At 40.6% G+C, this 23524-nt stretch overlaps 1 protein-coding gene across 3 annotated transcripts in view; it reads left to right on the forward strand.

Moving 5' to 3' along the window:
* SIPA1L3 (signal induced proliferation associated 1 like 3) overlaps positions 1-23524 on the forward strand; it is a 714921-nt gene that overhangs the window by 261978 nt on the left and 429419 nt on the right. For all 3 annotated transcript variants that reach the window (XM_086938267.1, XM_086938268.1, XM_086938269.1), the window contains exons 5-7: positions 6777-6965; positions 10787-10961; positions 15385-15488. In XM_086938267.1, the coding sequence (XP_086794393.1) occupies positions 6777-6965; positions 10787-10961; positions 15385-15488 (468 nt within the window). The remainder of the gene's footprint in view (positions 1-6776; positions 6966-10786; positions 10962-15384; positions 15489-23524) is intronic.

The following is a 23524-nucleotide window of genomic DNA, read 5'->3' on the forward strand; positions in this document are numbered from 1 at the left end:
TGGCAGAGCCTATCCAGAATGAGAGTGTTTAAGCATGTCGAACTGAACCCTGGAAAGGGTCGCCTGCCGCAAATCTCTCGCGTGACGCAAAACGACCCTCTATAGAAAGAGTTGAGAGGCCCTCGAGACTCCTATCTCAGAGATAATTATATGCCTCAGGGTTAACAACCCCCTCCCCCTAAGAACCACCCTCCCCTCTCTCCTTGCGCCGCAGGGGCTGCGGGGGCGCACACAATCTGTGGATGATGTTTACGGATAATATAGGATATTTCTGAACTGCTGTTACTGTGAAGAAGCTGCACACAAGATTCATGGTTTAAATTCCCTTTGGGGAAAAACGAATCATTTAAGTTTGATGTCTATCCATCCGACTCTTGCAGCCCGCTCACTCTTGTTGGTTGCTTGAAGCCGCAGCCTCAGTTACGTCTATGCAGCAGTAATTTGTCACAATACAGATGGTCCGCAGGTGACTAAAAACATTGGGCATAGAAGGGCATTCATTGAGGCAAGCGCACCATCTACTGGGTATTCCCGGTACTGCGCTTTGATATGTTCATATATTAATGGATGGGAATGGTAGAACACGAATCAGCTTAAATGTTAAGTGCGTACTGCAGAGCACACTCAAAGCATTATCTCAGTACTCATTGAGAAATTCTATAGCCCCAGGGAAAGACGCAGATTTTCAATGAACTTATTTTATGTCGTGATAACTGTGCTTATGTTTTTTTGAACATTGTTAGTTACACTAGATGCCGTCGATATACTTCAATCTTCATTTAAAAGCTGAAACGTTTCATTAAGGGATTAGCCAGAAAATTAAACACCCCATTTTCAACCAAAGCGCTGACGGCACCAAGCATGCGATGAAAGTGAGCCCGAACCGCCCTAGAAGTGCTCCTTTGTCACTTCCATCCAAACATCTATTATTGTTTATATTTTGTCACCCATCATTCCAATCTTTAACCATTCTTTCCATCCATTGGCCATTCAGTCCATATATCCATCCATTCATATATGTTATCTACGCATACATACATCCATCCACCCACCCATATATCCATATACTTTGACGTACCGATCCATTAATACAGCCTTTCAGCCTTCAACTGTAACTTGTGTCCATTCATCCATCCATCCATCCATCCATCCATCCATCATCTAGCCGTCCTCTCAAAGCTGCATTTACTCTGCCATGTACTCTGCTATCGTCTATCCGCTCAGATTTCCAGTTACTCTGCCATCCTTGCACTTACCCACCCATCCTTGCAGATCTACTTATTGCATCCTGGTTTTATGATTTTTCCACCTCCTCTGACTGCAGCTCTGGTTCTTCTCTTGTCTTCTCTGTCACCATTGTCAAACACTGGCTCCCTACCCCTCAATCCATCTCTTAAACCTTCATTTGAGGTTCACTCAGCAAACAGTCATCCTTACACGCCATACTGAACTGTTAGTTAATTTGTGACTGTTGGACTTGTGGTTGGATTCATTTTCTTTCTTCCTTACTGAAAAATGGGACATACCTGGATTGTGGCTAGAGTATAATTTAAGGCAAGGTCTTCGTAGATTGCTTAAGGTAATGTATGCAGGCAATCCACCAGAAGTAAACTTCTTAGATTAAATCGTAAATCATACGTTCTTATATAGCGCCTTTCACCGTAAGGTCTCAAGGCGCTTGCTTTGGGAATCCGTCCTGGCCTTTCCCTTCGAGATTACCCCTACTGGGCATCCCCAAGGTGAAGACCAGGCATCCCATCGCAGTGGGGCCGTAGTGGAGATTAAGCAAGCTATTGCCCAGAGTTGCAGAGTGTGAACCCACGATTCGAGTTGGCACCAAGGCGAGAATTATCGAGTCCGTGGACATTTTGAGCTCAAGGCTCTGCCGCGTTGGGGATTGAACCCTGGTCCCGGGTCTGACCTCTGCATCAGGGACTGCCTCCTCTAACTGGTGAGCCCCACTTCTCCACATAAGAGCTAGAAATGCCATCTATAGGTTGTGGCCCTTACCTATGACATAACACAACTTTTTTTTTTTAGTATTCGTGTTTCCAACAATTACTCATTGCACATACCCTTCCCTGTTACTCTTTTCTCATACCCTTGCATTACTCTCCCAAGTCTTCCGGTCTCTCACTTCCACTGCTATGTTTTCTGTGCGTTTCAGTGAAATTTAGGATCTCTCCACATTGCTGATTTTTTTTTATCTCCCCAATTTTATAAATCGTAACAGTTGTCCAAACCAGTGCTCTTCTCTTTAGTAAGTTTTCTTCTTGATCAGCTTATTTCATCAAGTGTTTCGCCATTTCATTGTGGTGCGCACAGTTTTTTTTAGCACATGTGCAATTTAATTGGTGAAATGGCTCTATAAAGCAATAAATAAGCACACCTTCCTAAATTATGTATCTACTGCAAAGCCCTTGAAATGCTAGTAATGCCATCTTTGTAAGCATAACGTGTTCTTCTCTGTTCCGCAGAGTTTGTACACCTAATCTAAAGAAATGTGTGCTTGAGGCTGAATGGAGAAGCTATTATTAGAATATAGCTCTTGTTTATAGTTATAGACAACAATGAAATAGCAAGCCTATATAGCAACCGCACCTCTCTCCCCCTTACCCCAATTCAGTCCAAAGGCTGGAAATTTGAAATTACTTGGCATGCAAATCCACTACTCCCGCTGTTTCCAGAGTGATCCCAAGGACCACAATTATTTCAACCAGGACTGTGTGAAGCTCACCGCAATGTCTTAGCCGGTCCAGTCAATATGTGTCCAAAATATTCTTTAATCTTCATATGAATATCACAAAAACAGCCAACTCGTTTCGTCCACCACCTGTGGACTTCATCAGGGCTGTGGAACATACAAAAATGTAGTGTATAGTACAACATACATATAAAATTGACAATACAACATCTATAAGAACAAAAAATACACAATAGTAAAAATCCCACATGGGATAATATCGATTTGCCAACGAAATACAAATAAGGACAGTATGCATGTATAGAGTAAAGGACGAAAGCAGAGGAGTTATTAAATTACAAATAAAAAACATAGAAAGAGACCCTCATTTGATTTAATGGACCTTAATAGAATTTGAAAAGAATTACAAGGTACCTGTCTATTAGAACCACCCATTAGTGTAAGAAACGTGATTGTACTCTAGCTTTAGAGTGCATGTAACATTCAAACCAATCTTTTAGTGTTTTCAGTATGTGAAAATTAAAGACTATGGCCTGATGTAGCCCATAGAACATACCGTAATTAATTTTCATACTCTCCATTGTAACTAGAATTATCAACGTGAACCCTGTGCTTTTCTGGTCGGTAGTGCCTGCTTATATAACCTTTGTCCCTCATAATTCCAGGGCCGGGTGGAATTCCTTATAAATTTGTTTGAGTCAATACAGCGAAGGTGCCTAAAAGTAATCGGATACTTCATGTTATAAATCCATATTAATAGCCTACGATACTATATTATTACACAATAATATTTTTTGAACTTTATAAATTATAAAATCTATTGGCGTTGATGCTAAGAAGCATTCAGATTGCAACAGGGGGATTTTTATTATTGTTGATATTGTCATGTTGTTCCTTGATATATTCATGTAAATTAATTGATTGAATGTGCCCAGCTAGAACGACAGAGTTAGTGTGTAAATTCAGTTTAACAATTTTTTAGGCTACGTATTTGGGGCGAAAATTGGACATCTTATGAAACTATATAAGCAATGTGTTGTTATAGACTGTCCTTCCTAGTTGACCGTAACCTGGTTCACCATAAAGTGGACAATTTGCATTTGTAGTTATGCGTGCCCAAAACCTATAAATGCAAAATAAGTAATAATTCAGTCTTTGTTTGCAGCCAAACGCAAAGAGTGGCATCGGTTAAAACGGAAATATATATTGGAGTGGTGTGTAAATATACCGCATTGAGTAAAGTGATGGTGGCGGCAGAAGAACTGGTATCCAAACCCATCCGATGCTCTGGATATGCCCCCTCAAAAAGATTCACCTTTTAGAAAGTTTCATACCTTGTGATACCCGAGGACCCTTCCAGTAGAACGAATGGTCCAAAGCTGGCAGGTTTACAATAATAAAAAAAAATTCCTCAAGTGGTTCTTACCTTGATAAGCACCGGTTCCCGCTGCAATGATCGGCCCTCTCTCCGTATGAGAGCCGGGCAATTTAATTGGATTCCATATGAGCGTCCGTGACGTATTCCTGCGGTAGTCACGTAGCGGCCTTTAAAGACACATTACTCAAAATCCAAAGCTCTTGTTTATAGTTGCAGCTTTATTATTTGCTCAAATGTGTGTATGTTAGGATCCTTTGTATGATACTCAAACTCCAATATAGGACAACAGGTCCTGTTCAGGCAACAGTTTTAAATACAGTAGACTGGTTTAACCGTTTACTTTTCTGACATAATAAGGTGGATTATCTTTTTGTTTTAAATGAACTAGTCTTTTTACTGTAATGATTTTAATTAATCGTACAGTTAATAATTCATCATCATCATCAACTAGACTTATTCTAGGCCAGAACTATACAAAAACCATGCATATGTAAATACAGGAGTACCCTCACTGTTAATATCCTGACTCTACCAAGTGAAATCAAGACTTTTTGAAACCTATTATGTTTCTCTTATAAAGGTTCCTCTGAAGAAGCTAGGGATTGCATTACTGGGGAAGGCGGTGGGAAGATATGATGTGCATTAAAGTGGATTTATAATGATGTTGTTCTTGTGATGCCGTATGTGATGTCAGCAGCCAAGCATTATGGGTAGCAACCACAAATGTGGCATAGTTTAACACCTGACTTTCATAACATCTTTGTACCAGAAATTTATGACTGTTGTTTTTGACATGGCAACACCTATAGTCTCATTAATGATTAGTTACTCCCCTTGATTAATTTTGATCATGAAGCCAACACAAAAGAGCCCATGTAACACCCTGAATGTTAGCTGTTGAACTACCAGTTTTTGAACTTTTAGTGAGAGTGAGTTTCAGTAACGTAGTCTAACTCACTGTAAAATGTTAGAATGGGTTGGGAATGCTAGTTGCCAGTGCCTACCATTCAAAACAAGGTCTGCTGCTGTGCAGCTGGGGGAGGGGGGGGGGGAGAGTCTGGGTTGGCTGCATATGAACACGTGTTTTCAAGCCTGTGCATTTAAGTACCGGCTGAGTGAGTGGGACTGCCGTCCAGCTCAGCCCAGTATCTCTGCTCGGGTAGCCTCTGGAAGAAGGGTCCCTTCAGGGCTTGGTGCTGACCTTTTGTATGCCTTATACTGTGAGTGGGCATTCACAGTGAAAGTCTGAGCTTGGCTAACTGAAGAGGAGAGTGTGTGCTTAACGTAATAAACATTATGGGGGAAATCTGCACCAGCTTACTGTTTTGCCTTAGTTAAGCCTAGAAATTAGGGTGTTGTACCAATCTTTGGGTAAACCAGGATCACAGATGCAAACCTGATATTGGTTCCCTTATATCTGCACTCCCTCTGGCACTTTACTTTTCATAACTCTTTGAGACAGCACCCTAGTTAGATTTCTGGTTTTGAATTACCCTGCTGGGACAAAGTAATATCTCCACTGACCAGCCAGAGGATCATAAGCATTTCCACAGAGGAGAGCCATTTGTCAGGATTAGACCTGGGACTGATGGGGGCAGGGATAAGGACAGAATTGGATCTTCTGTAGGTGGGACCTAATGCTGTTTCGCAGAATGTACAAAAATAGAATACAATTTCATGCACAGAGTTGGTCACTGTCAACAAAAGCATTTAACTTTACAACAACGTTAAGAATGAATCATTACACATCTAAATGTACTTCATTGAAATGCGTTATTGATTATAAAAAAGTTAATAGTGAGCAATTACATGTCATAAAGAGCGCCAATATAAGATGGGTTGATCCGTCAAGGTTAAAGGTGTTGCATTGGTGTATTGTGACATATTTCTAGACTTGTTAAGCTGAGAAAGCCAGTAGGTCTGCCTTTTGATAACTATATCCCATTATATTGTGCCTAGTATATGTGGTGGTTAATGTGGCTTTGGGGTTAAGGGCTCGCTAAGGGTGTGAACTGTTAGAAGGTTGTTTCAGCAAATATATTACCTCCTGCCGTCGTGTATATATGTGTAACTCAATGAGTAGTGTGTATGTAATGAAGTACTTTTCCTTTTATGAGTAACACACATGACTGGACAGTGATTTATTGGGTGCTTGGGTGTTTGTTGTGTGAGTGGGGCACTTGCCCTCACCACCTCCCTTGAATTGATATTGGACTTTTCCTTGCTACCCTTTGTTCCCAGTAAACGGAAGGCTGCAACTTTATTACTTGTGAAGGACCCACATCTTTATCAACTAAAAATAAACTTTTACAATGGCCTAATACTCTTATGTCTTCAATATCTTTTTGAAACTGCAGTGGTTATTTAGTCCGCCGTATGAGTGAAAGGCCTTGTGAGTTAAACACTGTCCTCTTGAGTATCTTCCTGGTTTGTGGGAATTCATCAATAAATGTTTACAGTGTTTTTTGTAAACCACAGTTACTGTAATAGTCCTTCCGTAATATATAAGTAGCCACCAACATTGTAAGCACAGGGGTTCTGCTGTCAAATGTCTTAGTTTTAAACCATAATTTGTTCCTTGTGAAATTACATAACATGCTAATTTGAATGGAATCATTGTTTCTTGTTTTACACTTATATATTTCTGTGCAGATACATATATGTAATGTTGGTATCTTACTTTTTTTTCTCTAGCTTATAACTCTTAGAGGATGTATCCTGGAAGATGCTGTTCCAACAACAGCAAAGCATGGAACTGTAAGAGGGATCCCCTTGAAAGATGTTTTGGAATATGTGTTACCTGAATTAAATAACCACTGCTTACGACTTGCTTTGAATACACCAAAAGTAACAGAGCAACTACTGAAGCTTGATGAGCAAAGAGTAAGTCCTGTGTATGTCTCCACGTATAATTTTCTTTGCACCCAGCAATCTTAATTTAGCCTTCAAAATCACATTTTCCTATAAAACTGCGATCAAATAAATGTTTCATTAAGCACATTTCTGAAACTTACAGTGAACACAAATTGTGTTGGGCTAGTTCTTGCCTTGTGAATTTGACTGTTCTGTTTCCTTCATTTGCTTATTAAATGATGAAAGAACACCCAAATAGTGTCTTGATCCTCATCCTCAAAAAATGCGCAGAGTTTCTCTAATCTTTCCAAGGCTATTTCCAGGCCTTACAGGTCTTTGTGAGGCATAGTCGTTTCACTCTTAACAAGGACTACCACCAACTGAATTACTTCTTGCTTGTCTGTCAGTTGAATTTATTGATGCTTGATGCTTACCAGGAGATATTTAACCCCTTTAGCGCGTCGAACATTCCGCCCCAGTGCGGACGTTCGATCACGCTAACGGGATTCGGACGTCCAACGGTCGTGCGCAGCACCAGCGAGGTAGTGCGCGCGACGACCGTTGGACGTTCGAAGCACGGAAGGGGTTAATAGAGTCCGTCCACTTGTTTCATCCTTGTGCTTATTGTTTATTATAAGCCATTCCAATACATATTGTTCTACCGCTCTTATTCTTCTGCTGGAGTTGCCTCACCTCGAGTGTAATACGTTGGCAACTAATTTTAGAATTTTAGTTTACAGGATAGCCAGCTGTAGTCGTTTTATTTCACTGTATAACTTTCTCTTCTAATTTCAGCTTCTGACCCATATGAGCATCTTAGAAAAATCAGCTCTGGTGTCATTGTCTGGTTTGGTCATATGAGATCAGGATTCAGTCTGCACATTCTATATCAATAAACGGAACCATATTGCTGTAGATGTAAATTGCCCTTTATTGTTTAAATTGCCAATACATTCTATAACTAGAATGTTTCTGTGGTTAATGAGTCAAACGCATCTTGCTGTTTAAAAAAAAAAGTAAATGTAAATATCTCCTGGGTAAAGTTTGCGTATGAAGTCCCAGATCTGTTGCTAGTTAACAAAAATGCTGTTCAGAATGTTGCATATACATTGAAGCTCTTTAAATTAGCATAAGATGCCATTACTAAAGAACTATCACCAACACTCTAAAGAAGTTCTACACCACTGAACTGTGTCTATTCTTTTAAAATCCTAAGAAGAGGGATTTTGAAATCTCAAAAGTCCTCAGCCAGTTAAGCCAGGTATGAATTCAAACTGCAAAAGTTTTAAAAATGATTTTTTTAAAGTGCGATTGTTCCATGAAGAATAGATTATCTTTTCATGGAAGTTGCTTTTGGGATAGTTTTCCTAATGACCACACTTCATTCTGCGAGCCCAAAACAAATGCTATACGATTTCCTAGGGTGACCAAATAATATTTAGAATCCCGATTTATAGTAGATTACATTTGCTGAAAAAAATATTGCTACCAGCAAAACGGTAGGTCTGAAGTAGAGGGATGTAGCTACAATTATTTTTATTATTCCATAGAGTCTAGGGGGTTATCTACGCCATCTCCTTATGTAGTAAACAATTTGCACAGCAGTCAGTTATTGTCTTTATAGAAAATATGTTAATATATTTGTCATGAGCCTTCTTTTTCTTTGGCACACACTTTCTTGTTGTTTTTTGTCTGTAATCTTGGTTGCACTCTCTTTCTCTGTTGCTGGCTCTTAACGAGTGTAGGTTTGTCCCCAAGTCAATTAGGCTGTTAGCAAATGGTCTGTGGGTTTTATTTTAGCCTTGCGGGCAACACAGCATCCTTCTCGATCATCGTACAGAAAGCAAACATAGTCTTCCTATTTTACAGTTGGTCAATCTTCAGCCTCACTCAACAGATTATCTGAATATTCTTGCAGTACTCTGAGCCCTCCTCCTCCTCAGTCAGCATGGCTTGCACTGCAGACCTTTCTTGAATATGGTGAAGGTCAACTTAATTAAGGTGAAGTGTGGTTTAATTTACAAAGACTGCCTAGTTGTGTGATGCTACCTCAATGGCAGTTTTTTGGGATGTTGGATGTAGCTTCAAAACACAAGGGTGAGGACTTACAGCATCTACTGCATCAAGTGCGCCTGGCAGATCCTGGAAGGTGCTGATACAGATTCTGACACTGCTCTTTGGTTGTCCTCAGAGAGCGTTTTAATGCACAATTGGAAGGGCACCCTGAGAGAGACTGGGGTAAAATACCGTAAGTTCAGACCTCAAGACACGTCTAGTGCTGTGTTCCAGCAGTAAGTTAACTTTGTGCGGTAGAACACTTCCGTCTCTTCTAGCAAGATTTAGAAAATGGTTTTAGAACCACTTTTTGGTGATTCAATCCTTTTTCCTGCCTGAACACCTGTTAGAAACGAGATTTTGTGCCAAACGCAGGACAATCACATATTTACTTTCTGTAGCTTGAGACATAACATAAGTTATGCTTATTTCCCCATTAAGGATTCAATCAGTTTCTAACAACCTCTTCTATCTGGAGCCATTGAAATTAGATTTTATTTGTGTTACCTTTTTATACCAACCACCGTCGGTAGTGGGTGTGCCTACAGGGTGGTGACGTGGGGAGGGGCAGGGTGGGGGGTAGTAATGTATGGATTAGGGATCTTTACAGGTAAGTAAACCTATAAATAAACAAAACTAATTTTGTTGCATGCACTGCATCACCAAATGCGATGCAGTGCGTGCAACACAATTTGTTTTATTTATTTATATGTTTACTTACCTGTAAAGATCCGTAATCCATACATTACTACACCCCCCCCCCACACCCTGCCCCTCCCCCCCCCACACCCTGCCCCTCCCCCTCACCACGTCACCGCCCTGCAGGTACTCCCACTACTGACCGCGGATGTTTTATACTCATGAAGACCAGGGGATCCGCATGATCCTAATCTTTGATTTGAACCAATCTCTGCTAAGAGAATTCTTCCACAGAGTGACTTTAGCGGACTTCTTGAAAAGCATGTGCACTGATAATGGGATGCCATCTCCAGCGTTTCAGTATGCTTAATTAGAACTACCATGCAACGAGCGTATAGAGAGGTCTTGTGGTTTGCTGTCAGAGGTATACACTATTAATACAGATGACTACCTTTTGGGCTGAACTCTGCTCCCAGAGTATGTGAAGGTTTCCTCAGTTTTGATACCATCATATTGCTTTACAGGATTCAGTTGTTCCCTGCCTGAGATAATTAACTAGTGAAAAGAGTTTCTGGAAACTTTTGCAAGTTCATGACTTGTATGCACACATGTACGCATAGATGTTGTACTTAAAAAAGTTTTTTGTTTTATTATGGATGCTATTTAGCACCTGAAAAGAAGCATTTGTTTTTTTAGTCAATGTAGAACAGCATTGGCAAAATAGCATTAGCAAAGCCAGTAAGTATGCATTGCTTTTACAATGTGAGGCAGGTTGTCTTTGTCAATGCCTGTTTGTAAAGCCAAAGCTCCTTTGTCGCTTTCAGTTATTACACCAATGCAGGGAACATTGAGAGTGATGCTAACTGACCTCAAGCTTCTACAACATTTGTTTCCCTGTTCTACAGGAGTTGCTGGCAAGGTTTTGCATTGTGAGTGTTTAATTTCAAATAGGAACATATTTTCATCTAAACTACATGAAAATGTTTTAATTTAATTTGAGTAGCATTTGTATTTGCAGCATTTATTATTTGCAGATTAAAAAGCTAGATATTTTCACAAGTGGTATCTTGTTTGTCTTTTCGCAAGCCCCAGAGCCTGGAAATGATCATACTGACCCCACAAGTAAAAACGAATTCTGCTCTTATTTTTCTTACCAGCTTTGCAGAAAACATAAAGTGGGAATTCTGTACTGTAAAGCGGGTCAGAGCTCAGAAGAGGAAATGTATAACAATGAGGGCGCAGGACCCGCATTTGAAGAATTCCTTGCATTGATTGGAGAAAATGTTTGCCTCAAGGGATTTGACAAATACGCTGCCCAGCTGGATACTAAAAGTAAGTAGCTTTGACAAAATCAGATATTTGATGTATTCATTCAAATATGTTCAAAATAAATCTAATTTTGTGCGATGTACAACAGATGACAATAACAGTTTCATAGAGCCGCAATGTTAGGAAATCCACTTCTTGATGGATATGGCTAGTTTTGTTAGCGGAGTTGAGGGTCTCTTATTTTTTTTCTTAAAAAAAAATACAAAAAATTGTCATGAAATAGAATGTTATTTAGTGCATAGTCTATTACACAATACATTCTTTTGCATACATATAGCGTTTCTATTACATAAAGATTCACCTAAAAATCAGTTTATGATCGATAAAGATCTCATCATATTGTGATTAAACCAGATTTGATCTACAGCTGAAAAATGATTGCACTGACGTACTTTAACTAAAACCAGTATAACTGTATTAAAAATGTATGGATCCACTAAAATCAATAAAGCGCCCAGTGCTAGCTGTGTCGATATTGCTAGTAAAAAGTTAACATCCTAATATAGCATATCCTATAAAAATCTCTGGGCTTCCATTTGAGTCTTTACACCAGACTTGACAAGAATGAATTTTCATAAGTTTAAGCTGTAAAGTGATAAAATATAAAGAGTCCATTAAAACATGAACACTGGAGCAATGTACTTTTAACCCACACCTGCACGTCATGTCTCCCTCCAATCGGGCTTTCCCCTCACTTTGGATTGATTAAGCTGGATATAGGCCTTCACAGAATTTCAGTAATACGCTCCTCATCACAGGTTTGGCAGGCCTCATGCAATTAATCCAGGACTTTTGGTAGGAGCGCCGTGCAATTAATCAAGGAATTTTGAAGTGAGAACATTATTTTTAAAGTTATATAGATTGAATTACTTGGCCTAGCTCCTAAGTCGCTTCCTTAGATCCCTTGCCCTGAGTAGATCAATCTGGCAAATTTCTCTCACAGAGAGTATTGTAATCTTTGTTTAGAATCCACGTAACTATTAATGCCAGGAACGCTGGCTTACATTTGCCACTGTGCTGTTCCAAGAGTTTAGTTTGGCTTCCATTCTTATTGCTTGAACCATAGAACATGGAGGGAGGCCTAATACGTTTTAAAGACATTTGCCCTCTGTTTTCTCCATATCATGTGTGGTGCTCAGGCCTAAGATTTCAGCCCCGTATAAAATTTGAGAGGTACCATATCTTCATATGCAGTCAACATTGGTCTCTTGACAGACCCCCAAATTCTCATTTGCATTTTTTAAACACCCCACAGTTGTTAAAACGTAGGTTTCTGGGGCACCCACATACATTTTCCAATAAAACATTTTATTGAACACCATCCCCAAGCATTTGTAGGAAAGGGTTTTTCTACTTTCAAATTCTTAATAGACGACTTCAAATGCTTGCTTTTTCTTCCCATTACCAGGATATAAGTTTTCTATATACTTATTGTTCAATCATGTACTTGACAATAATCGTTAAATACTTGTCATTTTCTTTCAAGCCCTACCTACTTTATATCTAAGATGAAAAGATCATTAGCTTATAGTTGGCAGAGTGTATTCCCCCCCCCCCCCCCCCCCCATTTTAGGTGAAAAGGACTGCAAGTTCTATAAAGTCTCCAGGAAATCTGCCAGATAAAGTGCAAATTAAGTGGGGGCAAGTACACAGCCCTATCGTAGAGCGTCTCAATTGGGATTTTGTGTGTTAGCACTCTGTTTATATGTAGCTCTACTTTGGCCCGGTTTCATTGATATAGTATCTTTGGCACAGCTAAACTGCTTCTGGGAATAATCATAACATTACATTTTCCCCACAATATCCTATTAACCAAATCAAAAGCTGATCGGAAGTCAGCCAAACAGCAAAATAGGTTCCCTCATGTTTCTATTACCTTTCATCCCATTGCGCAGAGACTAAAACAGTAATCAATAGTTGAGTGTTCCTCTTTTAAATCCACCTTGCTCAACTGTGATTTCTTTTCTTTTTAATTTTTGCTTAGTGATGCTATAGCTCCTGCCATCCAATCTCCTGCACTGGGATACAGGAGAAATGTACATTTCCTCACGTATTCTCCGGAAACCAGTAGGCCCATTGCTGTGCACCATGTCTTCTTGCTCTTTGTTGGGACCATGGTGGACTGATCTGTTTTATTCGAATCAATGTTTTTGTAAACTTATTATTTAGATAAAATAATACAAAATATATCAACTTAAAAACCATTATGTCATGCCTTCCGAACAGCCGACACCAGTGACAAACAGATATCAACAGTGTTCCTAGTTACTCTAGGAAAAGGTTAGGCCACCTTTAGATACGTTTAATCTTTATAGCCATCAGAATCTGTTTCTAGGAGACATTTCCCAAGCACTGACCCAACCTTTGAACATAGACTAGTCTTTTAGGTCTTTTGTTAAGCTTATCAACTGTGATCATTCCTTTTTCCTCGCCCACCGCCCCGTTCCGCTCACCCCCATTCACACACATCACTATCCCATTTTTCAATTTCAGGACAGTTTAATTACAGCTATAGTATTCCAAAACCTCTTTTTTGCTAGCATCAGATATATTGCGAAAAACCTATACATCAATCTACTTTTCCAAGGGTTAGGATGCAATCCAAAATTACAGTGTTCTGGCATACACATTTTTTGCAATCCCTTTAATCGTTCGCAACTTTTTCACAAAGGTACTCCAGAACAGAGTAATTATCAAATATTTTCATATCGTATGCAAGAGCTGTGCTCCCCTTCTAGGACCCTTTTTAGATTAAGATTTACCATATTGTTAGTGGGTTATAGTATTCCAAAACCTCTTTTTTGCTAGCATCAGATATAATGCGGAAAACCTATACATCAATCTACTTTTCTAAGGGTTAGGATGCAATCCAAAATTACAGTTTGCTGGCATACAGATTTTTTGCAATCCTTTTAATCGTTTGCAACTTATTCACAAAGGTACTCCAGAACAGAGTCATTATCAAATATTTTCATATCGTATGCAAGAGCTGTGCTCACCTTCTAGGACCCTTTTTAAATTAAGATTTACCATTTTGTTAGTGGGTTATTATCCTTTTCCAAGATATTTCAGACCTTCTAATTGCCATTCCAGTTAAAGATTTGGTATATCTACATTACTCTTTTGAACCAGTGCTCCGATAGTTTGCTATCAAATGAGATTTGCTAAGGTTAACTTTAATATTGTGTTAATATTTCTCCAAATTTACAACATATATTTGACTGACTCAACATGAAACTTTAAGTATATTAATGTGTTGGTTGCGTGCATAGACACAGCATGCATCTTCCCTCACATCTAAATAACCCATTCATTCATTCATTCATTCATTCATAATTATTTGAAACAGTGTTGCTAATGGTTTCTTGGCAAATGTAAATGTTAGAGTGGATGAGTAGCATCGGTGTCTGTCTCTCCAACACCCAACCATCCAAATTGCTCTGTTGATTCTGAGTTTGGTCTCGAGCCCACTGTATGTCAACTCAGTTCAGCCCAGTTTAATTTTCTCAAGACCTCAAATAAATATTCCCAACTGTCCATATAAAAGGGCCTTCAGTATCGAAGTCCACTTTTTCGTAGTCCTCTTTAAGAAATCTGAGGGAGATAGAAACCTACAGGAGCTGGATATCAATACGATGCGGTTACTATAGTGAAAGAACAAGATCACTTAAGTTTCCATGTTGAATGTTTGTGATCATTCGTCAACCCTAGCAGGCTGGCTCAGGGATTGCATCAAGTTGCCTACCGTTTGGCTGACAAGCTACTGCCTGGGAGTTTGATAGCTTTCTCAACAAGTCAGGACTTTACCTGCAAAAGTATTGGCTAGCATCCCTCTGCAAGTTGGCCCATTCACATTTCTTTATTTTCTTCCTGCTCTTTGCTAATGCAAGACGTGCTCTTAATACGAATGCGTGGGCAAAAAAGTAGCTCAACTGGCTGTAAAGAAAAGTCTGTTTGCAGAGTTTTTGCTTAAAAACATAAACTATTCCAAATATCTTACCAGTTGATTCCCACCTATATGTGGTGCAATATGCAAATACTATGTGTAGCTATAAAATGTATCTATGTTGGAGGACACATTTAGACTGGAAGTGACACATTTTACACTAAAGGACATTATTCTCTACAGTGTATGGCTGAAAAGGATGAAAACTATCGAATAGTACTATCATTCTTTATGCTCCAGTGCAGGTTTGGATTTGATTTTGTTGACTTTAGAACGATACCTACATAAAACCTGATGGTTTTGTTTGAATTTCAGGAAGATTGTTGAGTGAATTCCTTAAAACGAAGAGTCCAAAAGAAACAGAAACCAGACAAATGTTCTTTAAATCTATTTAATAGAAGTTACATTTAACCTGCCATTCTGTCTACAGTTCATAAAACGTGTAAAATTATTCCATGGTCTGTACTTTTATCTTTATAGCGGACTCCACAGGTACCCAGTCCCTCTACACAACCTATCAGGACTATGAGATTATGTTCCATGTATCCACCATGCTTCCATATACGCCAAACAACAGGCAACAGGTAGGTGTCTATTCAGGAAATTAAAGGATCATAAAGCAGTAACCAAGTGGTATATTATATACAAATTATATATTTTTTCCGTTAGTGATGTATCCCTTAGCAAACCATGTTAAAATGACTGTTATTAATTATTTCTTGTCCAAATTATTCTAAACTTACTCTGAACTGCTGACTCTACTTCAGCTGTCTCTATTGTACTTTTCCAGCCTCGAAAAAGTATAGCAGTTTTTATGAATGAGATTCAAGACAACAAGGGTTGAAATTGATAGTTTTGATTCTGCTGTACAGCCTGTCGTATTTCATCTTACAAGACGAGAGGTCACTTAAGTAACCACAGAGATATTTTACAAAGCAATTCCTTTAAAGGAGATCTTTAATTTTAGTTTAAAAAAAAAGGCACTTTTCTACTACTACCCTGTTGTCCCACTGTGACTCTTTCCAAACTCATTGGATGTTTCTTCCAGCCGTAGGCTTGACCTGAAACTGCTTTGCAGACAGAGTTGCGAATTGCAGTATTTTAGAGAGCCTGCAGCGTGAGCATCCATCTTAGTTTCTACCCCAAACCCATTCCTATACATCACCAACTGTTCTTATGCAGTTATTGCTTTACCAACTGTACACACATTCTCCAGCTTTTTGGTAGTCACAAACGCACCTTGATGCCACGTAGAACAGTAAGCAATAGGTTTTAGTCCATAGAATGCTACTGCTCTGTGGCTCATGTCTGCTTGCCTTTGATGGTTTTAGCTGCCATTGTCAGACCGTCACCCCTATCTCCCCTGGTTTCCACGCTTGCACTGTTACCCCTAACTCCTTATCCCCATATTGGTGTAACATTTCTGACTTTCTCTATGTCATCCCTTCTGCTCAGGCAAAACATAGCTCTGATATTACTCTTTTTTAGGGATCCACAGAACATAAACCCTCAATAAAATGGGGACTTTATTCAGACTTTGGTAGAAATATGACTCCACCAAATCACTAGTGTTTCTGCACACATCACAATCTGTCTGCATAGGATCTAATGATGAGGCAGTTCTACTTTCTTGTTGAGATCTAAAAATTGGCCCAGTCCAAAACTCAGTAGTTGGTAGACTTCTGCCTCTTCTTTGGGGAGTCACTGCAGCAAATTAAAGCAGAAAACAAATGTCACTTGACACAGTGTACTGTGATGTTGAGACTTCTGTCTTCAAGTTAACATTTTTGTCGCTGGTCATCTCCAGTGAAGTCATCTCCCTTTACACCCACTGATTAATTCATCTAAAGTTTGGTATCCATTTATATGGCAGACCAGAGCAGCCTGAAACAGCTTCTTGTAAGGTCTGTCCAGTTTATTCTGTTAATTCCTACAGATAAAACTTGCCTTTGAACGAAGTCATTTAAAGAGGCATCCATGAACTTTTCCAAAGTCAGTGAGAGTTTTGAAGAAGTTTGGTGCAGTGAATTAATCTGTTGTGAAAATCTATTCTGATAATAGGGCTTTCTACAGTGTTAATTAACTAGATTCGTTTTAAAGTTATAGGGGAAAACAATCTTATCTATACCTATTTAAAAAGGGCAGCCTTTATTGTTTTTAAGATGTGGAAGTCTAGTAATGACAAAGTTTTTAATAATAAAACAAGAGTGGAACACACTGCCTCACGTCCCAGCACTCTGTTTGCCCCAATGCAACATGGTAAATGCAGTGCCTGATAACACTTGCATCAGCGAGTCTTTAGTTTTTCACCCTTGATTGTGCAGCCAGTGCTGTATATCACTAGACACGTGTTTCAGGAGATTTATCCTTCGTTGTCCTCAAACGATGTGACGTCGACGGAATCCTTTTAACCCCTTGCCAATGTGCTGACATCAATTCTTTCTTTTCCGCACTTGCGACACGAATTCAGAGCAGTTAGGGGGGCTGATTTTTTCGACTCATCATCACATTTTGTGTGAGAAACAGTGTGCTTTTTGCAAATGTCTTCAGGGTTTAAACCCTGTGAATCGTGTGACAGGCTGATATCAGTCACAAATCCCCAAACTATCTGTCTGTGGTGACTTGGTGAAGTGTGGTACCTGTTAGCGTAGTCACCCAAAGGCATTGGAAGAGCATAGAATGAAACATCTGGCAGCATGACTATCTGAGGCACTGTGTCATTGTCAGTCCTCATCCAGGCCCACAGACCGTTTGAGGAGCCATTCTGGTGAGGGACCATCTCTGTCGAGGGAAGCTCCGAAGCACCAGTGGTCGAAATGCAAGTTCATTTTTTATGCCATCTTCCAACCTTTGCCTACAAAGTGTTCTCCAGAGTCCACCTGGTGCCTCTCTAAATATGTTAGAGCTGGGTGCGACTGTAATCCAAATGCAGGTTATATAAAATTTCCCTGCATAAAGTCTTTGGACCTCATTTCCCCCCTGTTGTGCTCTCTAGGCCCAAGGATGGGACGTGCCCTGGCTGGATCCTCATTGATGCTGCACCAATTATTCTTTCCGACATCGACACATCAACGCATTGACGTACCAGTATCGGATGCGGCGCCGATGGAGACGTTCGCTTTAGGCAACTCTCCCTCTGTCAGTATACAGCCTATTTCTGGGCAATACTGTCTAGTTTCTCTTGGAGGAAAATTGGCTCACTGAAATGGGTGAGGCTAGTCGACTTAAGTCCTCCCCAATTTTAGATTTATTTTCTCCCGGTGGTATGGCAACAGAGGTGACTGCCTCTTATGCTGTGGTATTGAGGAGGGCAGCTGCTGTTTTAGAGTGTCAGCTTTCCTCAGTGGAATTATTCACAGACCCTTTGGTGGATGTTCTTCACAAGGGTAACCCAGAAGTCTAGCCCTTACCAGGGATGTGGAATTTATTAAAATATTGGCTTGTCCATGGGGCAGGTTGCTTCATAAATCTACTTGTCCCGTAACAACATCCACTTGTCCCTTTGGTGCCATGCAGCGCTGCCACAAATTATGGCAGCAATCTCATTATATAAGAGCTCTTATATAGCCTCTCTGATTATGCCAGGGCATATACCATAGTAGTGTTTGAATATTAGTAATAATTTTATGTTGCTACGTTTCCACAGATCTACATACTGGGACTGAAGATGGTGGTAAGCAGTAGTTCCAGAGTTGGAATGCCCTTTTAAGTCTGTGCAAACCTCCTACGCATGCATATTTGCTCATGCTAAAATGCAGTTCACAAATATTTTGTAGAAGTATAATTTCTTGCCCTACTAATGTAAATTCTTGTGAGTTCACGAAAGCCAAATACCAAAGGTGTACTTTTGAGACTTTCTTTAATAATTGGGCCCCTAATTTGGTCTGCCGTTAACCATGACCATTTGTGTTTATTAAAATTCTCTCTCTCTCTCTGAATCGGCTGGCTTCACTGTGAGTGACAGCATTCTTCTCTTTCACAAGGAGCATATCGGTACACAAAGTAGTTTTGTTCAGTGCCAGTAACTAATGTGGCAGTGTGTGTTTTTTTGAGACCAAAAACAATTTTTCCGTTTGCCAATGTTTGTTATAATAGTGAGGGCCCGGCATCTCTCACATCAATATGGTTTTACAAAAGCCATGCCAAAACATACCACGCATTTCCAAAACTAAAAAGCTGACCACCAATGTCAGCCTTACTGGCTTTGCCAAGGCTTGTTTATTTTTGTTTCGCATAATCTTATTGAAACTGGTTACACACATTTTCCAAGATGAATATTTTTGGGAAATACTAGCATGCATCAACACATTTTACTAAATGATGCTGCAAAGAAATGGTATCTGACATTTTACTGTAGTTTAGCAAAATCTTTTTTTCCCTACTTTCATTTTTTAGGATCATTTTATATTGAAAGCAAAGAAACATGAATCTTGCTTTCAAGCTTCTGCAAATATTTGCATCTAATCAGAGAGCATTCTGTGAGCATCATGCATAGCATCATGTTGCTAAATTTCGAAACTGTGTGTACAAATGTTCATACTGGAACCACTGTCAGTAGTGCAGTCAGAACGTACATTTACTTAGAGCGCTCACCCTAATAATACAGACTTTCAATTAATAAACCATAAATACAAGTTTGAACAGCATTAAAACATGCACACAAATATTAACTTAACTACAGGCAGTACCCTTCCCTGATCCCTAATGTGGTACTGCAAACTGGCAGCCAAAGGGTTTGTGCTGCAGTGGGTTGGGCCTACTTGTCCCAAGGACAAAATACACATTAAAACTTGTTGCCCCTGATCTCAAACAATATGTCCTGTGCGTCTGGCTACTGGAATTCCACATCCCTGCCTTACTCCCTTATAATGAGACTTTATATAATATATTGTTAGGGTCTTCGGCATGGCCGGTAACAGGAATGCCTGTAAACAGAGCTATATCCCATAGGCATCAGCCTTCCCCTGGGGAACCTGCTTGTATCTTTTTACATTCCTCCACTAAAGGTCTGGTTGTGCAAGTAGCCACAGCCTCTGCGGACACAAATTTCCACACCTGGTTCCAACAAGCACTTAGGCCAGATGGCTGGAAAGTTGCGGGAGGAATATTTTCTCTGCTGTTAGTGCAGCATTACTGCCTTTGACCACTACATTTGTTCTCAGCAGGTTTTCCTATGCGTTATGGGACTTAATGGAGATGTTGCTGCCTTCTCCACCGGAGGAAGCCAAAAGTGAACTGCGATGGTTGGTGTAAGATGGCCACGAGGCGGTGAAATTCACCATAAGATGTAGTTTGGACATCACTGATTCCATGTGTAGAGCTATGGCTCAGTCAGTTGCACTGCGCAGGCATACATAGCTGTGTCATTCTGAGTTTTTGCAGCCTCTACAGTATACCCTGGAACATATGTTGTTTGATAGTGTACATTTATTTGGTGTACAAGCTGATTCGGCTGAAAGGCGTTGTAGAGCTGCATGGTGTAATAATGACACTTAGACTGGTCTTTGCAGGATCTGGTTGGATCTTAATTTCTTTCTGACTTGTGTGGACAGAAGTGATTATAAATGACTTGGTTGAAATGTGTATTCATCTAGTTGCAACCTGTGTGGTGTTTCCGCTTACTGCAGAAGTTTATGGTTGTTTAGCTAACCTTGTGGTTCTTTACACATGTTTACTTGACCCTTACTTCAAGTCATTTACAAATATAGTAGTGCATTTATTCTGCAGAATACTCTAAGTAAAGTTGTACTCTTTAGAGTATATTTCACAATATGTGACTTTCTGGATTACTGTTTACTGCTTGGCACAGTTGTTATGACTTCCTCCTTTAGCTCTGTCGATGACCGTTTTTCAGCTGTTTCTCTGTTTTTTTTATTACCTGATATACAGCTGTTGCATTTTGCTTTACTCTGCAAAAGACCTCGAGCTCAAGGGTTGAAACCATCATGGTACATACCTTACTCTATGTGGAGGTGGAGGTGTGGTTGTGTGTGTGTGTGTGTGTTTGTTTGTTTGTTTGTTTAAAGGGGGAGGGGAAACCGAAGGAGCAAAAGCCGTCTGACACACACAGAGAGGTATACATATATATACACAGACAGAGAGATATACATATAGAAATATGAGTGTATCCCCTCAACGTCCCAGGAGGAGCCAGCCACTCCGGTTTTCAGACAGACAATATATATATATATATATATATATATATATATATATATATATATATATATATATATATATATATATATGTATATATGTATATGTATATGTATATATATATATATAACCTACTGGCTATCGCCAGTAGGTATATATAGTTAGGATTATTTGTCTATGGAACTTTTGAAAATTCTATGTCTAATAACTTTGGCGTTTGTGGACGGAATCGGCTGAAATTTTCAGGAAAATGGCACATTTTGTTTCTGAGCAGCCCCCGAAAATTTGGGGGGGTTTCGTCAAGGGGGGGCCGAGAAAAAAGGGGGGTCCCAAAACGCGTTTTTCCCATGTTAATTTCCATAGGGCCTTTGGCCTCACTTTTAGCTCGAACGGCTGAATGGATTTGCACGAAACTTGGCAAAATTGTAGGGACTGTTAGCCCGATGTGCCTTTGCTAGGTCTCAATATATGTGCTCCAGTGGATTTTGAGAAATTAACGTTCAAAACAAGATATATATCTGTAACAGCGCTCCGGGCTGCGCTCCGGTCCGCTTACTTTTCGCGAAACGGAACTTTGCGCGCAGAAAGCTGATTGGCTCTCCGGTGTCTGTCAACATTCTAAACAGTCCGGAGCGGCCGCCATCTTATCTCTCGGTAGGATCGAGAGAGAAGAAGAGGTGAAAAACGAAGGGGGAATTTAATGAAAGGGGGCAAGGTATACCTCTCTTGACCCCCTAGGAATGATGTTGGGGTTATTAAAGGGTCCCGTGGGGAAAATAAAAAAATATATATTTTTCACGGTAGAAGCGCTTCCCGGGCCGCGAACTGGGCCGCAAACTGGTAGCGAAACGGGAATTCGCCATTTTGTGTTTCGTTTTAATTAAATTACTAGGTATAAGGGGGTGCGGGAGACGTATCCTGACCCCTTATGTTTTCTGAGGGTGGCTGAGGAGGCTCATATATGTTGATACATGTCTTCCAGCGGCTGTGCGTGAGCTTTTTTTTTTTTTTTTGCTGCGTGACGTCTGTTAACGTTCGATTCGATGGAAATCAGGAAGTGTTGACCACCATTTTGTCACTGCGAGTAAATATTTTGTTATAAATGAATCCTTATTGATAAACATTGTCTGCGCCATCTTGCCTTTTTGTCCAATGCCACAATTTTGTCGTGCACGGCAGCCATTTTAGATGCCTTGACCAGACCCACTCTCTGCACGCTGTCGATTCTCAGCACGGCTCCCCACCCTCGCAAGCATCTCCCCCACGCACTGGTCACCCCCGCTCTCTCTCTCATGCATGGGCCATATACTTCTCCCCATCTGCGCTGCTCTTCCCTGAGAATCACACCCTGTGCCCGCCCGACACCTCCCTTTCACCCTATTCACTACCGCACCCTCTGACACTCCTCTTCCTCTGTGTCCGATTGTCCAGGCCGGACCCAGGCTATCACCTAGCCCTGCGGATGTAGTTTATGGCCCCAGCTGTAGAGAATCCAGACATACCAACCCTCCCGATTCAGGCGTGAGACTACTGATTTCAGTGCTAGTCTCCCGCCTCCCGATTTCTGCAAGCAAAAACCCGGGGGCATATTACCAACAACTAGCGATAATTTTTGTCTCTAACTTGTTTAGAGACAAAAATTATCGCCGCACATCGGCGATTTTTATCGCAGATAAACCTTGCTATTAGCAAGGTTTATCGCAAATGCGATAAAAAACGGCCGCAATGCATGAATATCGCTGAAAAGTCAGCGATATTCATGCATTATCGAGCAAATGCTCTTAGCCATGTTATCCACCTCCCATTGGATAACATGGCTAAGAACTGCTCAGGTCAGGTGTTAGCTTTTGGAGATATTCGCGCTGAGATGTTGATGGCACCCAGGTGATGTCCAGTAAACTGCTGCACTGGTTTTGGTATCCTACAATGCTGCTCCGAAAATTGGCGTGGGGCGGCCCGGGGGGGGGGGCGTGGGGGAGGCGGCGTGAACGGGCCTCCCCAGGTGGCGGCCATCCAGCTGAGTTGCGCCCGCTCTTGCGGCTACAGCGTCTCGCTCACCATGTTGTTGAGTTGCTCCCACTCTTGCAGTGCAGCGATAGGCGGCTGCCACATGACTCTTAAAATGGCGGACGGCTCTTCGGTTTTGGGCCTGGTCCACTAAAATGGCCCTGGGACACATTGGAACTCGGACGCTTGCCTGCTAGGGCTTGGGCTCCATTCTCGAAAGCGTCCCCTCAGCCGTGAAGATTCTACAAAAGTCTTGGGGGCCCTCGACTCCTGCAGGCTTCCGGTGGGGAGCGGCTGCCATGATTGCTCGCGGAATGACCACGACGGAGCCACGAGATGGTGGTGCTCTCATGCTGACGCCAGCTTCAGTCTGAATCATCCAGAAACAAGGTGGGGCTTTCATCGTTTGGGGAAAAAAAATGTTCTAAACCAATGAAAAGTGTTATTTTTAGGTCATATG

This window comes from Lissotriton vulgaris, chromosome 9 (genome assembly GCF_964263255.1).
Source record: "Lissotriton vulgaris chromosome 9, aLisVul1.2, whole genome shotgun sequence".
Lineage (NCBI taxonomy): Eukaryota > Metazoa > Chordata > Amphibia > Caudata > Salamandridae > Lissotriton > Lissotriton vulgaris.